Source organism: Lentinula edodes (assembly GCF_021015755.1).
Source record: "Lentinula edodes strain Le(Bin) 0899 ss11 chromosome Unknown C8R40scaffold_81, whole genome shotgun sequence".
Classification (NCBI taxonomy): Eukaryota; Fungi; Basidiomycota; class Agaricomycetes; order Agaricales; family Omphalotaceae; genus Lentinula; species Lentinula edodes.
In genome coordinates, this window is record NW_025764387.1 from 3,048 (window position 1) to 15,973 (window position 12,926).

The 12,926-nt window shown below is 45.4% G+C and overlaps 6 protein-coding genes across 6 annotated transcripts; 2 read left to right on the top strand and 4 right to left on the bottom strand.

Moving 5' to 3' along the window:
- The first annotated feature begins 1,744 nt into the window (after nucleotides 1-1,744).
- On the top strand, nucleotides 1,745-3,800 carry C8R40DRAFT_887498 (MAGE family-domain-containing protein). The gene is made up of 5 exons (XM_046236577.1): nucleotides 1,745-1,801; nucleotides 1,854-2,253; nucleotides 2,383-2,622; nucleotides 2,673-3,571; nucleotides 3,638-3,800. The coding sequence occupies exons 2-4, from the start codon at nucleotides 1,941-1,943 to the stop codon at nucleotides 3,512-3,514; spliced, it is 1,395 nt and encodes a 464-aa protein (XP_046079044.1). The 5' UTR covers nucleotides 1,745-1,801; nucleotides 1,854-1,940; the 3' UTR covers nucleotides 3,515-3,571; nucleotides 3,638-3,800.
- On the bottom strand, nucleotides 3,673-4,059 carry C8R40DRAFT_887473 (uncharacterized protein). The gene has a single exon (XM_046236575.1). The coding sequence runs from the start codon at nucleotides 3,957-3,959 to the stop codon at nucleotides 3,765-3,767; it is 195 nt and encodes a 64-aa protein (XP_046079045.1). The 5' UTR covers nucleotides 3,960-4,059; the 3' UTR covers nucleotides 3,673-3,764.
- Nucleotides 3,990-4,543, bottom strand: C8R40DRAFT_1178376 (uncharacterized protein; the record flags this gene model as incomplete). Its single annotated transcript, XM_046232861.1, has 3 exons — nucleotides 3,990-4,033; nucleotides 4,086-4,471; nucleotides 4,521-4,543. 3 exons carry the CDS (start codon nucleotides 4,541-4,543, stop codon nucleotides 3,990-3,992), a joined length of 453 nt encoding a protein of 150 aa, XP_046079046.1.
- Nucleotides 4,544-4,697: 154 nt separating this feature from the next.
- On the bottom strand, nucleotides 4,698-8,069 carry C8R40DRAFT_887483 (uncharacterized protein). The gene is made up of 6 exons (XM_046236576.1): nucleotides 7,831-8,069; nucleotides 7,474-7,777; nucleotides 6,571-7,419; nucleotides 6,331-6,521; nucleotides 5,581-6,278; nucleotides 4,698-5,530 (listed from the first exon to the last, which is right to left on the bottom strand). The coding sequence occupies exons 1-6, from the start codon at nucleotides 8,036-8,038 to the stop codon at nucleotides 4,967-4,969; spliced, it is 2,814 nt and encodes a 937-aa protein (XP_046079047.1). The 5' UTR covers nucleotides 8,039-8,069; the 3' UTR covers nucleotides 4,698-4,966.
- A 67-nt stretch (nucleotides 8,070-8,136) lies between these two features.
- C8R40DRAFT_887610 (uncharacterized protein) lies at nucleotides 8,137-12,012 on the bottom strand. Its single transcript, XM_046236578.1, has 7 exons — nucleotides 11,685-12,012; nucleotides 11,575-11,628; nucleotides 11,459-11,518; nucleotides 11,094-11,385; nucleotides 10,027-11,031; nucleotides 9,018-9,975; nucleotides 8,137-8,946 (listed from the first exon to the last, which is right to left on the bottom strand). Exons 1-7 carry the CDS (start codon nucleotides 11,773-11,775, stop codon nucleotides 8,224-8,226), a joined length of 3,183 nt encoding a protein of 1,060 aa, XP_046079048.1. The 5' UTR covers nucleotides 11,776-12,012; the 3' UTR covers nucleotides 8,137-8,223.
- Nucleotides 12,013-12,214: 202 nt separating this feature from the next.
- C8R40DRAFT_887942 (uncharacterized protein) lies at nucleotides 12,215-12,779 on the top strand. The gene has a single exon (XM_046236580.1). The coding sequence runs from the start codon at nucleotides 12,297-12,299 to the stop codon at nucleotides 12,657-12,659; it is 363 nt and encodes a 120-aa protein (XP_046079049.1). The 5' UTR covers nucleotides 12,215-12,296; the 3' UTR covers nucleotides 12,660-12,779.
- Nucleotides 12,780-12,926: the final 147 nt, after the last annotated feature.

Here is a 12,926-nt window from a genome sequence, read left to right on the forward strand (position 1 = left end):
TTGTATCAAGAGGACTGTAATTGAGACCCAGATTGACAATCAAAGTCAATACTGAATCAGTCTAATAAGTTGAAGGGACCATATACCCATACTACCACAAGTTGGTCAGTTTACCCATCCCCGATACTACCTACGGATAGCAGTCTACCTGTTTGTCAAGCAGGATTATACCAGACTTGGACTACATCCGAAGGATGACCATTCACATATGACATACCAAGGGTATTCTTATTGGACCTTACACTGGCAGGAGTTTGGAAGAACTTACTCAAGTGACCATGAACCAAGGATTGACTCGAAATGACTTTCTAGAACTCAGGAATTATCAAATACTCCTTCTAGAACGAGATCATGCATTAACCTAAAAGACTGCGATTTAGTCTAATAGACCAATCAAGTTGCATGGTTGAGGGAAATGACTAGAAGAACGATCAAAAGACTGCGAGGCTCCGAAGGCATATCAAATGAATGTCAAAGAGTCCTGATGTAGAAAATATTGAAGAATACAATTAAATGAATACTATGTGTAACTCCCTTGATAGAGTATAGGCACAATGGGTGTCTATTGAAAGAGAGAAGCAATTAGTTTAATCCAGATGAATCAGATTGATAGGATTAGAATCGAGGAGAGCTGATTTGCCTCCGGACGAGGTGACAAACGATTGAAGTAAGTGTTGAACAGCAATGACAGTTGAACACCATTCGAGTCATCCTCCAAAAACAATTAAATTAAATGAATATCGAAGTACCTACCTATGTTTGGAGGTATACTAGAATCTTGGAACCAATATGGGCCAAATAAGGACATGAAGATTCAAATTAAATGGTATCTGACCGAGTGTAGAAGTTTCCTGGCGGTTCCGAACGTTTATTGTATTAAATTAATTGTACTGTGCGACTCTATATTCTGTATGTATAAATAGTGATCCGATGTATCTGGAATACAAGTGATTTTGGGACGACGTTGCAGTGCTAATCCGTAAAAAGGAAAGACACACTCCCGCCAGACTGAAACCTCTTCGCTAGCAGCCATTCGGGCCCGGCACTTGTGAGTATAGGAATGTTGTGTTCTGCTCCTTGTGACTGCGAGAAGTATATCCAGTTTTTGGGTATTCTTCGAACTTAGGATCAGTCGTTGGTCTTAAGGGCAAATCACACTGTGTGGTTGTGCCAGCACATAGTTCTAGCCCTCCGTAGGGGTCTGTGTGTTTCGGTTTTAATTTACTTTGATTCAAACCCCCAATTCTTGATATACCCAAATCAATACAACCAAAAGCACAAATCGTGCTGAATCTACCTTAATCAAAGGAATATATCGAATCCTTAGAACGATTCAAATTGATTGATCGAAGCTTCGTACTTAGCTCTCAAAGCTTTGCGGAACCTTTGCCAACGCTACCCCTTGCTATTAAATAAATTTGATAGCAGTGAACTCGCATATTGTGTATTAGATTGGTTGGTTGGAGTGCCCATTAGATTCCTTCCTTTCTCTTTCACACAAAAACGAGGCAAGCTCGTTAACGAATTTTGGCAGTTACCCCGCACCAGAGTCATATTGGCCCACAATGAGCCTTGGTACAAGGAGAATATCGGACTATTCCATGGAAGAGCTACGTTTTTCAAGATCGTAGTCTGATGATACAAATTCGAGGCAAGTTGAGTCGGACCATAAAGTCACGATCTGTCACCTCACGGGACACGGTCCTACTTGTGACTGCTCGGCTATTCCCACGGAAAATTGATTCTCATTGCCACCACTACGTCGAGAAGTTTAAGACCAGCGAAGTAGCAATCACATTCGGTGAGTTCGATTTACTTGACCATGGTGACATATTGATTGAGTAGAGTTGAAGATACCGTTTAAATCTTCTAGTTATCACCAGGTCTTCTGGAACAATTAAATTGAATTTAATCTCTTATTCGCGCGCAAAGAGTATACCATGGCCCGAGGCAGCTCGTCAACACAAACGCGCTCTCAGAAAACGAACACTGTTAAATATGGTCGGGCGTCTCAAGGTTCAAGTCAAACAAAGCGTGGTACACGCGCTCAACGCGTCGACTCAGAAGAGGAGAATGATGGTAATGCCGATGCCGATGGTGCATACGACGAAGAGATAGATGTCGAAGGAGGCGGAGGTGGTGCAAGTCAAGAAGGTGTTGATATCAACTTGAAGGCAAATCAACTTGTTCGGCTGGCCCTCTTTATGGAGCATAAACGGATGCCGCTGAGAAGAGATGAAATTTCTAGGAAAGGTGAGCGCCAATGCGCCGGAACTTATCTCTTACCATAGAGCTACTTTATGCCTTTACGTTCCAGAACGACGCGTGCTGGAATATAAATCCTGAGATTTTGAATTTTCCTAATGTATCCTTTGTCAACAGTCTTCGGTCCGTCTTCTCGTGCTTCTCGTTCTTTCAATCGCGTCTTCGAACGAGCACAATCCATCCTCAATCATACTTTTGGTATGGAGCTTGTCGAACTTCAATCTCGGGCTGCGATGGATAAAACCGCTGCCGCTACCGATCCATCCGCTTTGAATGAAGAATCAGAGGAAGACGACGGAGCGCCTCCTGCCACCCAGGGTAAACGGAGAGGGAAAGCTACCGGATTGAAAAAGAAAGGTTAATTCAAACTTGATCTTTCAGACGGAAGCTGAAGGTTCATGTATCAGCACCTCCTACTGGCAGCAAGACCTATATACTTCGCTCGATTCTTCATTCAACACTGATCTCCCTTGCGGCCCTTCCCGATGAGGAAATCCTTACAGCCGAGTTAGATGATGCGTCTGACGAACTAGACGACGATGGTACTCCTACACCATCTCAAATCCAAGGCAGCCGTCGTCCTCGTCGCTCGCAGTCTACAAGTTTATCTCCTCCGACTTGCACTGGAACCCTCCTATCCTTCTCTTCCCCTACATTACCTGCACTCGAGAACGTCGCAGCGCTCGGCATACAGAATGTCATTCTCTCCCTCATTCTCACTTCTGGACGGCTCATAAGCGACCGTGAGCTACGAGGAGCGTTAAGGCAATTACATTTACCTATGGGGGCTAGTGTCCCTCTAGGTCGTAGTGCGCATAATCACTCGTCTGGAACCGGGGGCAGTGCGACCTTCACGATAGAAGCGTATCTGCAATTGCTCATTAGGCAAGGGTACATCGACCGCGTCGTCTCCGGAGAAGCTGGTAAACCTGCCAAGGCCGCTGGCGGTAAACGCGGGCGCCTTTCTACAGCTGGTGGCAATCTAGATGGCGAGGATGGGGAGAATAAATACGAATGGCGTTGGGGTCCTCGAGCGCATAGCGAGATTGGAGAGAAGGCGGTACAGGAGTTCGTCGCAGAGTTCATGGTGGGTATCGGTAGTAATGAGGATGATCAGGATGGAAGTGGCAGTAGAGGAGGTAGAAGGTCTGGGGGAAGCAATAGAGCGCAGGACAATGCCGCGAAGTTGAAGAAGATGATGGACGGGATTGAGAAGGCTTCCGGAGGGAACATTGTTGATTTGAAATGATGAGAAAACATGGGTTTGTGTATGCTTTTTTTGTTCTTTTGAACGATCGGTGTGCTTGTACGTTACTTTTCTCATATATGTATTCTTCTGTTCAATTAGGAATGACTTATCTCAGAGATCTAGGGTGCGTGGTTGTACCCCAGTTCTTCAGGCAAACCGTCGTATCCCCGTATCCCCCTCATAATCGATATATAACAATTCAAACTTCGCGACGTCGACATAAATATTTTGTTCGAAAGATGAACATGAATTAGGGCTCGACTTTCAGATCGATGGTATTGATTCTTGACACGCTCAAGCTCCAATGTTCAGCAGAAAAGGGCAAGATGAGGATGAAAGAGAATAAAATTCTGGTTTTCCAAAGGAAGCAGGTGTAAAGCAGACAGAGGAGATGATACCAGCACGGGGTACTATGTAAGTGACACCCGACGATAGTTAATTTCATTCGAGAGACCCGCGAAAGAGACAATTGGATTCAATAATAGGTAGAACATGATGTAAATGGTTCATGAGCAATACCTATCAAAGCAATCCAGATGAATGCTGTATGCTGAATTCATAGATAACTCACCTTCTCGTCTCAACAATTCCTTGCCAATTGTTTCAGTTTCCCCTTCAACCAGGTAAGCACTGGGCTCCACAACCCCATTTACGGATACCCATTCTCCCACTTCGTACTGTGTAATAATATTGTATTTCTCATATGGTTTGCCAGCTTCGATACGGCCATGAGGATTACATTTGACACCACCGGCTGCTTCAACTACATAATTCAATGTCCCCATAATAGATCCTGAATCATGCGGCGCATCAGTGAGAAGGCGCAGGCCATTGGCAGCTCGGACACGATTTGCCCATGCAAGCGCATCACGATGCGAAATGGGGAAGCCACCATCACGAAGGGTAAGAATTTCTAACGGAGGGTTTTTCGAAGCCGAAACAATACTTGGTGGGTCCCTTAAGACATGGTTGAGATCAATAAGAAATACGAGAGCGGAAAACTTACAGGGTCCCAGAGTCTGCGGCCATGATGATAGTTAGACAATAAAAGTTTCTTGATGTTGTGGGCTCCGCTCATAATCCTCGCACGCCAGAGGTAGTGCCTGTTGAGAATGGCTGAGGCCCACCCAACCTTTCAAACTGGACCATAATGTAGCTTTAAAATCGGCTGCTCGCAATTTTTACAGGCTCCCAGAATCTACACCTAAACTTTGTCCGAAATAGCGTATTTGAGCCTCATTTTGTATCATTATCCCCCTGCAATTTTTACTTTTACATAATCTATCTATCTACCATAGAGTCTGGGTTCAGAGCAAAGTTCAGGAATTTGGAGCGCGAAAGAGACGGAAAAATCATCACATAAGTATCATCGATGTGCATGTAAAGAATGTCTCATAAATTGCATGAAATGTTACACAGCATCAGCGACGATACAACGCTTCGAAACACAGCTCACCGCTTGCGCAAATTGTATGAAGAGGATGTGGCAGTAGGTCCAACTCGATCGGAGCGAGGAACACCAGCTGAAGCACGTCCCGTAGCAACGTCGCTAATTTTGCTTTTTCTGCGATGGGATCGCGGATGTCTATCCGCATTTTTACGGGCTCTACTAGATCCTGAAGCAGGAACAAGATCGCTTTTTGCGTGTTTTTTGGTTTTGGGTTGGGATGTCTTGGAAGTCGCTGGATCAGTGTCCTCGCCAATCGTCGCGGATCTACTTCGTTTTTGAGTTTGCTTTTGTGGAGCTTCAACAGACGACACCGGAGGCGCGACCTTTGCGTCATTCCCTTGAGAGAAAATACGAGATAGACGGCGCAAGAGCATGTCTTGAGAAATGTTTTTTGCAGCCTCGTTCAATGCTTCTACGTTCAAAATACCAGCGGGGTAGAGTTCATGTGGAATGCTCTCTTCATTGGCTTTTTCAACCCAGAACGATCCAGAAATACGCAACATCCCAGATGGCCCTACATCGAGACAGATATCCGGTATTTGGTCGAGGAGCGAAACCATATCGAACTGCGAGGGAAGTTATGTCGAGAAATCTGAGGTTGGATAGTTTTCCTTACCTGATCACGGAAGATCGCGCTTGGGTGAAGATCTTGTATGTCGCGAGCAAAGTCCTGATCTTCGGCGTTCTGAAAAGTCGAAGGTACACGAACGGAGACCCAAGCGGTCCGCGCATCAGAGAATTGAAGACAAAAGACCAATGTAACGCTTGTGCTCGAGGAATCCTGCAGAACACAAAATGGTTCATCACGCTCATGTTTGAACCAACACAGCGCATCTTCCATTGTGGTTGCCAACAATACGAGTCGGTCGGGCGTATGATCTGTGAAGTGTGCATCCCTTGCTTCTAGTCGAGGTCCAATATTAGTGAACGTGACGAGTTTCGCCTTTGGAAAAGGCATAGATATTCCAGATATTGTGAATGCGTCTGAGACCTCCGATAAACCATCAAACATTGATGCAAATGACAAGGCAAGGAAAAAAGCAAAATGAGAAGCACGTATATCTATACCATGTTGAAAACGAAAGGTATCGAAGGTCGTAATTGTGTAAACCATTTTAGTCTGCTTGAACCAACCCGCACCGTACATTATCGTTAAGGGCTCATCCAAGACTATTCTAGAGCAATCTGAGTCGATGAAGTAACCGTAGTCTTCACTGACAAGAGCTCTCTCCTTGGTTGAACAGTCAATGCATCCTTTCGAAGTGACCAGAAAGCTGATGATTGCTCGGTGCATCTCGATAGTGCTGATCCATCCTGTAGCATTATAAATTAGCAAGAAAGTAAGCGATAACCCTTCCACGCATACCTTCCTTTAACCCGCTGTCACCAATCGAGGTATACCATCGATTGAAACGAACCACTTCTCCATGTGTGTATTCAGAATTGTCGTGAGGGATGTAGTTGGAGATCTTCTCAATGTAGTTTCCCAGTAGTGTGTGAGGACTTTCGAAACTACTGTCCAGTAGCACTGTGATATAAGATGCAGTATAGCGATGCCTTAACCTTTCGTTAGCAAGACATGAAGAGTACAGAGGAATGGAATAACCTTCCACGCAGCCACCGCCATGAGCGATCCAAAAGAGCTTGTCCCGTCATTGAACTTACAAACTCTGAAGGTAGAAATTGGGAAACATACCGCCGGTGTTCCTCTGGATCGTCAAAAGACCCAGTATCCGAACACCAGCGAAAGTCATCCCACTCTCCCGTAGCAGACTGGAAATGTTCGGGTGGAATCATGGTACCGGCGACGACGAATTTCACAGGAAGATGGCCCATACGGCGCCGCAAAGCACGCAGCATTTCCTTGAGAATGGGATAACGGCCATACTCATCTGAAAAGGCCCTCCGATGCTTTTTTGAAGCCGCATTCGCCTCGTCCAGAGTGATATAGATATATTCCCCAGGTGGCAGGTCCCAGATGCTTTGGATGTCTTTCAGAGTACAAGAGATGGCTTCATCGAGGATTGAATCAGAGAGACAGAGACAGTGAATTGAATATCTTATCTTGCCGAAAGGATCGAAATCAGAAGTGAGGTCGAATGGAAAAATTTGAGACTCTAACCAACGTCTTCGTTGATCATGTGAAAAACCCACTTTTGAACATGCTTTCAAGTACATTTTGAAGACGAGCAGCCTGGCCAATAGGGCCTCACTGCAGGCGCGGTAAACGAGATGTACGTTGCCTTGAAGAGCAGAAGCATGTTCAGGGTCGGAAATGGGGGGCAAAACGGGGTTCCATCTGGAGTTGCGATTGACATTGTTGACAATATGCGGAAAGTCCCCTGCTCCCAGCAGCGAGCTGTCAAGGGTACATGTGATATAAAAGCCCCAATGAAGACAAAGGCCTTCAAAGAGAAGTCTGGTTTTCCCGGTGCCCGAGGTATTGACCAGAAAACTGCAGAAACAAGTAGCGTCAGCCCATGAGTTTCGAGTTATCATGTAAACTCACGTATGGTTTAAAGGAGAGAAAATACTATCCAATCTCTTTTTGAGTAATTGGTCATGCTGAAAGCTACCAAGCTTAACAAGAATCACAAGAGGGACATCCTTGTAGCTCCCTAAGGGTATTCGAAGATTTCGAATGAATTCAGCCACCTGAGAGTTGGTATTCGGCTTCCGAGGCATCCAAATGGGCCGTTCTAACTCTTTGACGGCCATCTCTTCTATCTTCCCAGCAGACTCTGTGGCGAGTATCACTTCGTTCATCTCGGAGAATTGAGGATGATACCGCCAGGAGTTCCACTCCAGATGAGCTATGAAAGAAATTAGAGAACTTGAATTTGAATTAGGACTGCAAAAGACGCACTGCGGAGACGCTCGAGCGCATCCAGATCGCGTGTTCGATGGGCAGACCTGAGTGTGCTATGAAGAGCAGGATCTACCGTCAGACCTGCCGCGCATAGTTCCACGGAGGGTTCGAATAGTCCCTTAGGAGCTTTGTTCAAATAAGCATGCAAGAATTTCGAACCAAGAGTAGCGTCTTCGACTTCCGGGAAAGATTCGAAGATATTCATGTCTGATTTCAAGTTGGATTACTTACTAAGCAGGGCGTACAATAAGCTTCTAGATATGGAAATTATTTTGACCGGCAGGCGAATTCCGAACAATCTAACCTGTCCCTGCAATTCTATAACGCGTTATACTACTGTTATACTCCCGTACAGCAAGCGAAGCTAGTGAAGAAACTCCGAAATTTTCCTCAGTCACTATTGTAATCATTATCGTCGTCATCCTCGTAATCATCCTCGTAATCATTGCTATCCTCCTCGATCTCCATATAATCTTCCTCATATCCCTCGTCCTCATTTCTCTCAATATCGAGCTCATCCAGATCCATCTCTTCGCGCTTACGCTTTGGTCTTGAAGGCAAGTCCAAGCCCCGACTTCGTGAATAGTCTGAGTCCAACATCTCAATGACCATGCGCGCTTGACTGCCAAACTCGATGGGCTCCGCCGGGTCTGCAGTTTTTCGTCGTCCAGTTTTCCGTCGTCCAGTCTTCGTTGGCAACTCATCTTCCGAATCTTCGGAGTCTGACCACAAAATAGCCGGGTCAAAGGTGTCCCAAAAGCTTTTCCCCTTTTTCTTCTCTTTTCGCGCTCGCCCCTTTATTACCTTAAGAAGGTTCGTAGGGTGTAGATGCGCAGTCTCTGTACTCAAGAGGTCTGCATTCAACTGACCCAAAGGGTGATGATCTTCTTCATCAGGATCCTGTGTGTACTTTGGTGTCTTACCCTGTTTTTTGTGCTTGTAGAATGCCGTCTCGAGATTGACCTTCACAGGGAAGCCACAAATGATACGTATCACGCCATATTTGCCAGCCAGTGGGTCCCTGTGTGGTAACCTTTTCAAGGCGCGCAAGATACACCTGCGTAATCCTCTTCGTTTTTCTTCCCGCCCTTCTGCTTTCTTTTCATCTTTGACCTGTGCAACAAGCTGGAGTTAATTTTTTCTGCTACTAATCTTATGATAAATTTATGAAAAGTTAGACGTACGTGTCGTGGTGCAAAGAACTTTCTTGGAGTGACTGTAGCAATTGCGTCCTTGAGCGTAGAAGGTTCAAGTTCGCCATCTACTTGATAAAACTTGCACTGAACTGCGAGACATATATAAGTGAAGTCTTCTGGATTTTCCTTGTCGCCCTGTAGCTTGAGGAAGCACATAATGTCGGGTCCCATTTCATTCATTGGAAAACAGAATGCTGTATGGCTCTTCAACTTCACCCAGTCGGTCAAAGAGACACTTTCGTCTAGTGACTCAATTCCTAAGCCGAGCGCTCCTGGAAGTTTGGCTTCGCCGATGTTTTGAATGTCAGTTGTTCCTTCCACGAGTTTACGCTTTGTTCCGACTTTATCAATGTGAAGAGTAACCAAAGTCGCTCGCTTCTGTGCCAGCGCACTCTTTTTATCCAGGAAATCAAAAACTTGGCCCAATCTTCGAGGTGTCTGAAAGACCCGCTGAAGATAAAAGCAAATAAATTCTTCGAAACCATTTCGACCGGTAGAGGGATTGTGATCCTGAATGCGATTGGCCACATATTTGTATAGGGAGTGCGCGCCCATCACCCCAGGACTACCGTTCAACCACATCGCACAGGCAATCAAAACAAGGGGCTCGTCAATTCTGATGCGTTTTAGTTCTCCAGAAAATTTGACTCTTGCAAAACCGTATGCTATGTAATCGTCCTCGTCGTCACCTAGCCAGCCTTCTAGTCTTGATCTCAAGAGGTAGTCGTAGCATAATGATTTAATCCTTTCTTTCATCGTATCACTAACCGTTTCGAAAATGAATGCCCGAGTTGGAAAGGTGATCAATCTTGAAATGACCTCTTCCCCGCTATAATCTGTGGGTTCGAAGCCAGTCAAGTTATAGATGTAGGCGTTGAGAAGCTTGTCCAGATGTTTGTATCCATTCTGCAACACAACAGATATATATTCTGCGGTGAATCTGTGCCTTTACGCAAGTTTTAGAATAATCATTCAAATCGGATCAGCCATGATTTACCTTCCTCGAAGCCAGCGGAAGATCCTTTCCAAAAGCCGTGGAAACTGGTCGCTCTGCAACACATGTTGAGGAAGATACCCTTCAATGTAGTTTCGCAGTGTGTCGATGTCGTCGAATGCTCCAGTATCATTCACGTCATCACAAGGTGGCGCTTTTGCAACGATCGACGAAAGCGCATCGGTGATGTCAACTTTGGATAGACCCGTTCCTGTGAAAATGAAGGTGGCCCGAGAACCGTGAACGCCTGACTCGAGAAATATGTCATTCAAGCATTTCGCTATCTGGCGAAGAAGTGGTCGTTTTGTGATCCAATCATCTGAGCGAAAAGAATTCCTCAGTTCGCGTGCGGCAAACTGACACTCATCCAACACAATTATCAGATTGAAATGAAGTATTGACCGGATCTCTGCCAGAATATCTTGTAACAACTCCGACAGAATCTCCTCGGAGTCCTTTAATTCTTGGAAGTGACCAAGCATCTTAGCGATATGATTTCTGAACTGAGCGAACATATCCCCTGATTCATTCTGAGGCAACAAGAGGTCAGGGTGAAGTTGAATTCGCAACCAGTTTTGTATGTGCATCGGTTGGGTAATATCTTCTCCAATTTCAACTAAGGTTGCCAGAAATTGATGCAAAATATGTAAACGAGCCAGTAACGTGGCGAACAGCTCGCATGCAACGAGTCCATTGTTTGTTTCAAGAGCCCTGCCAAATGTGTGACCTTCAGGCGTGGATTCGAAATCCTCCATCCTGTCTCGCAAGGCGCGGCCGGCTGATTGTTTAGCATGTTCTGGTCTATCTTGGGTACTGACAAGGAGTTGGATAGAAGGGGGAAGACTTTTCTTAAATAAGCGGCTGGCTTTGATGTTGGAGATGGCGATAGACAGGTCTTTCGAACCGATACGTGAATCATCCTGGCAGGTGAGATATAAGCCCCAGTTGGAGCACAAATGCTCTAGCACGAGTCTGGTTTTACCAGCACCGGACGTGTTCACAAAGATTCTTTAAGGCGTAGAGTTCAGTCGGGATCGAGTGTGAGCGCAGAAAAAGAAATTTCAACCCACTTATGAGTCTCTGAACCAAATAACTCGTGCATCCGCTGCTTCAGCTTGGCGTCGTCCTGAAATCGACCTAACCGATGTGATAGCATGTCGGGAAGATGACTATAGGGAGCACAAGCTCGAGGAATGTTGAGCTGTGTTATGGCTTTTATTGTTCTCTCCGAAACCAGCACATTTGGCTTCCAAGGCTCTGTGGTTATAGCATTGGTCGCCAAATCGATCATTCCAGACCGATACTTTTGCAGGTAGCTATACATTTCGGCTTTGATTGTGGCAATCATCACTTGGCGATTGACTATGTATGAGAAAGAACATCGACGTAGTACACTGAGTATATAGAACCAGGCTAGCCGAGATATTTGACTCACTTTCCTTGTCATGGCTATTGAGCGATTGTGCGAGCCCACTCACATTGAAGCACTGACTTCCTAGAATCGGCGGTCAGCAGAGAGCGGAAATCCCATCGACAATTTCCATATCATACCAGCATGCATGGTGTTCGTTGGTTGTTCCATAGTAGAAATGTTGGCGGGCTGGTCTAATCCGTCATAATCAGTATGGAAATCTACATGGGAAGCATCGATATGGACCGACCAGAAATTAGATGGCGCTGGATATCAGGAATTATAAGAGACACAACCGTCTGCCAGTGGTATGGAGAGGATAACTGTTGCTCCACTAACATTCCCCACAGACTGAGCTTAAGTATCGACTAGATTCAATATATACCGTCGCTAAGCTTCTAAGAAGAACAAGGTCATGTATTCATATGGAACATGGTACAATTAAACGATGAATGAGATAGTATACTTACTCCTGGATACTTTTGTTCTTTGAGTGTAACACATGCAACATCATGGAAGAAGAGCAACTGGTAAAGTACAACGTCAATGAAGTATCCTGGCAACATGGGCAACACAAGTAATCATGAGTCGGACCATAAAGTCACGATCTGTCACCTCACGGGACACGGTCCTACTTGTGACTGCTCGGCTATTCCCACGGAGAATTGATTCTCATTGCCACTACAACGTCGAGCAGTTTAAGACCAGCGAAGTAGCAATCACATTCGGTGAGTTCGATTTACTTGACCATGGTGACATACTGACTGAGTAGAGTTGAAGATACCGTTTAAATCTTCTAGTTATCACCAGGTCTTCTGGAACAATTAAATTGAATTTAATATTCGCGCGCGAAGGGAATACCATGGCCCGAGGCAGCTCGTCAACACAAACGCGCTCTCAGAAAACGAACACTGTTAAATATGGTCGGGCGTCTCAAGGTTCAAGTCAAACGCAACCAAAGCGTGGTACACGCGCTCAACGCGTCGACTCAGAAGAGGAGAATGATGGTAATGCCGATGCCGATGCCGATGGTGCATACGACGAAGAGATAGATGTCGAAGGAGGCGGAGGTGGTGCAAGTCAAGAAGGTGTTGATATCAACTTGAAGGCAAATCAACTTGTTCGGCTGGCCCTTTTTATGGAGCATAAACGGATGCCGCTGAGAAGAGATGAAATTTCTAGGAAAGGTGAGCGCCAATGCGCAGGAACTTATCTGTTACCATAGAGCTACTTTATGCCTTTACGTTCCAGAACGACGCGTGCTGGAATATAAATCCTGAGATTTTGAATTTTCCTAATGTATCCTTTATCAACAGTCTTCGGTCCGTCTTCTCGTGCTTCTCGTTCTTTCAATCGCGTCTTCGAACGAGCACAATCCATCCTCAATCATACGTTTGGTATGGAGCTTGTCGAACTCGGGCTGCGATGGACAAAGCCGCTGCCGCTGCCAATCCATCCGCTTTGAATGAAGAATCAGAGGAAGACGACGGAG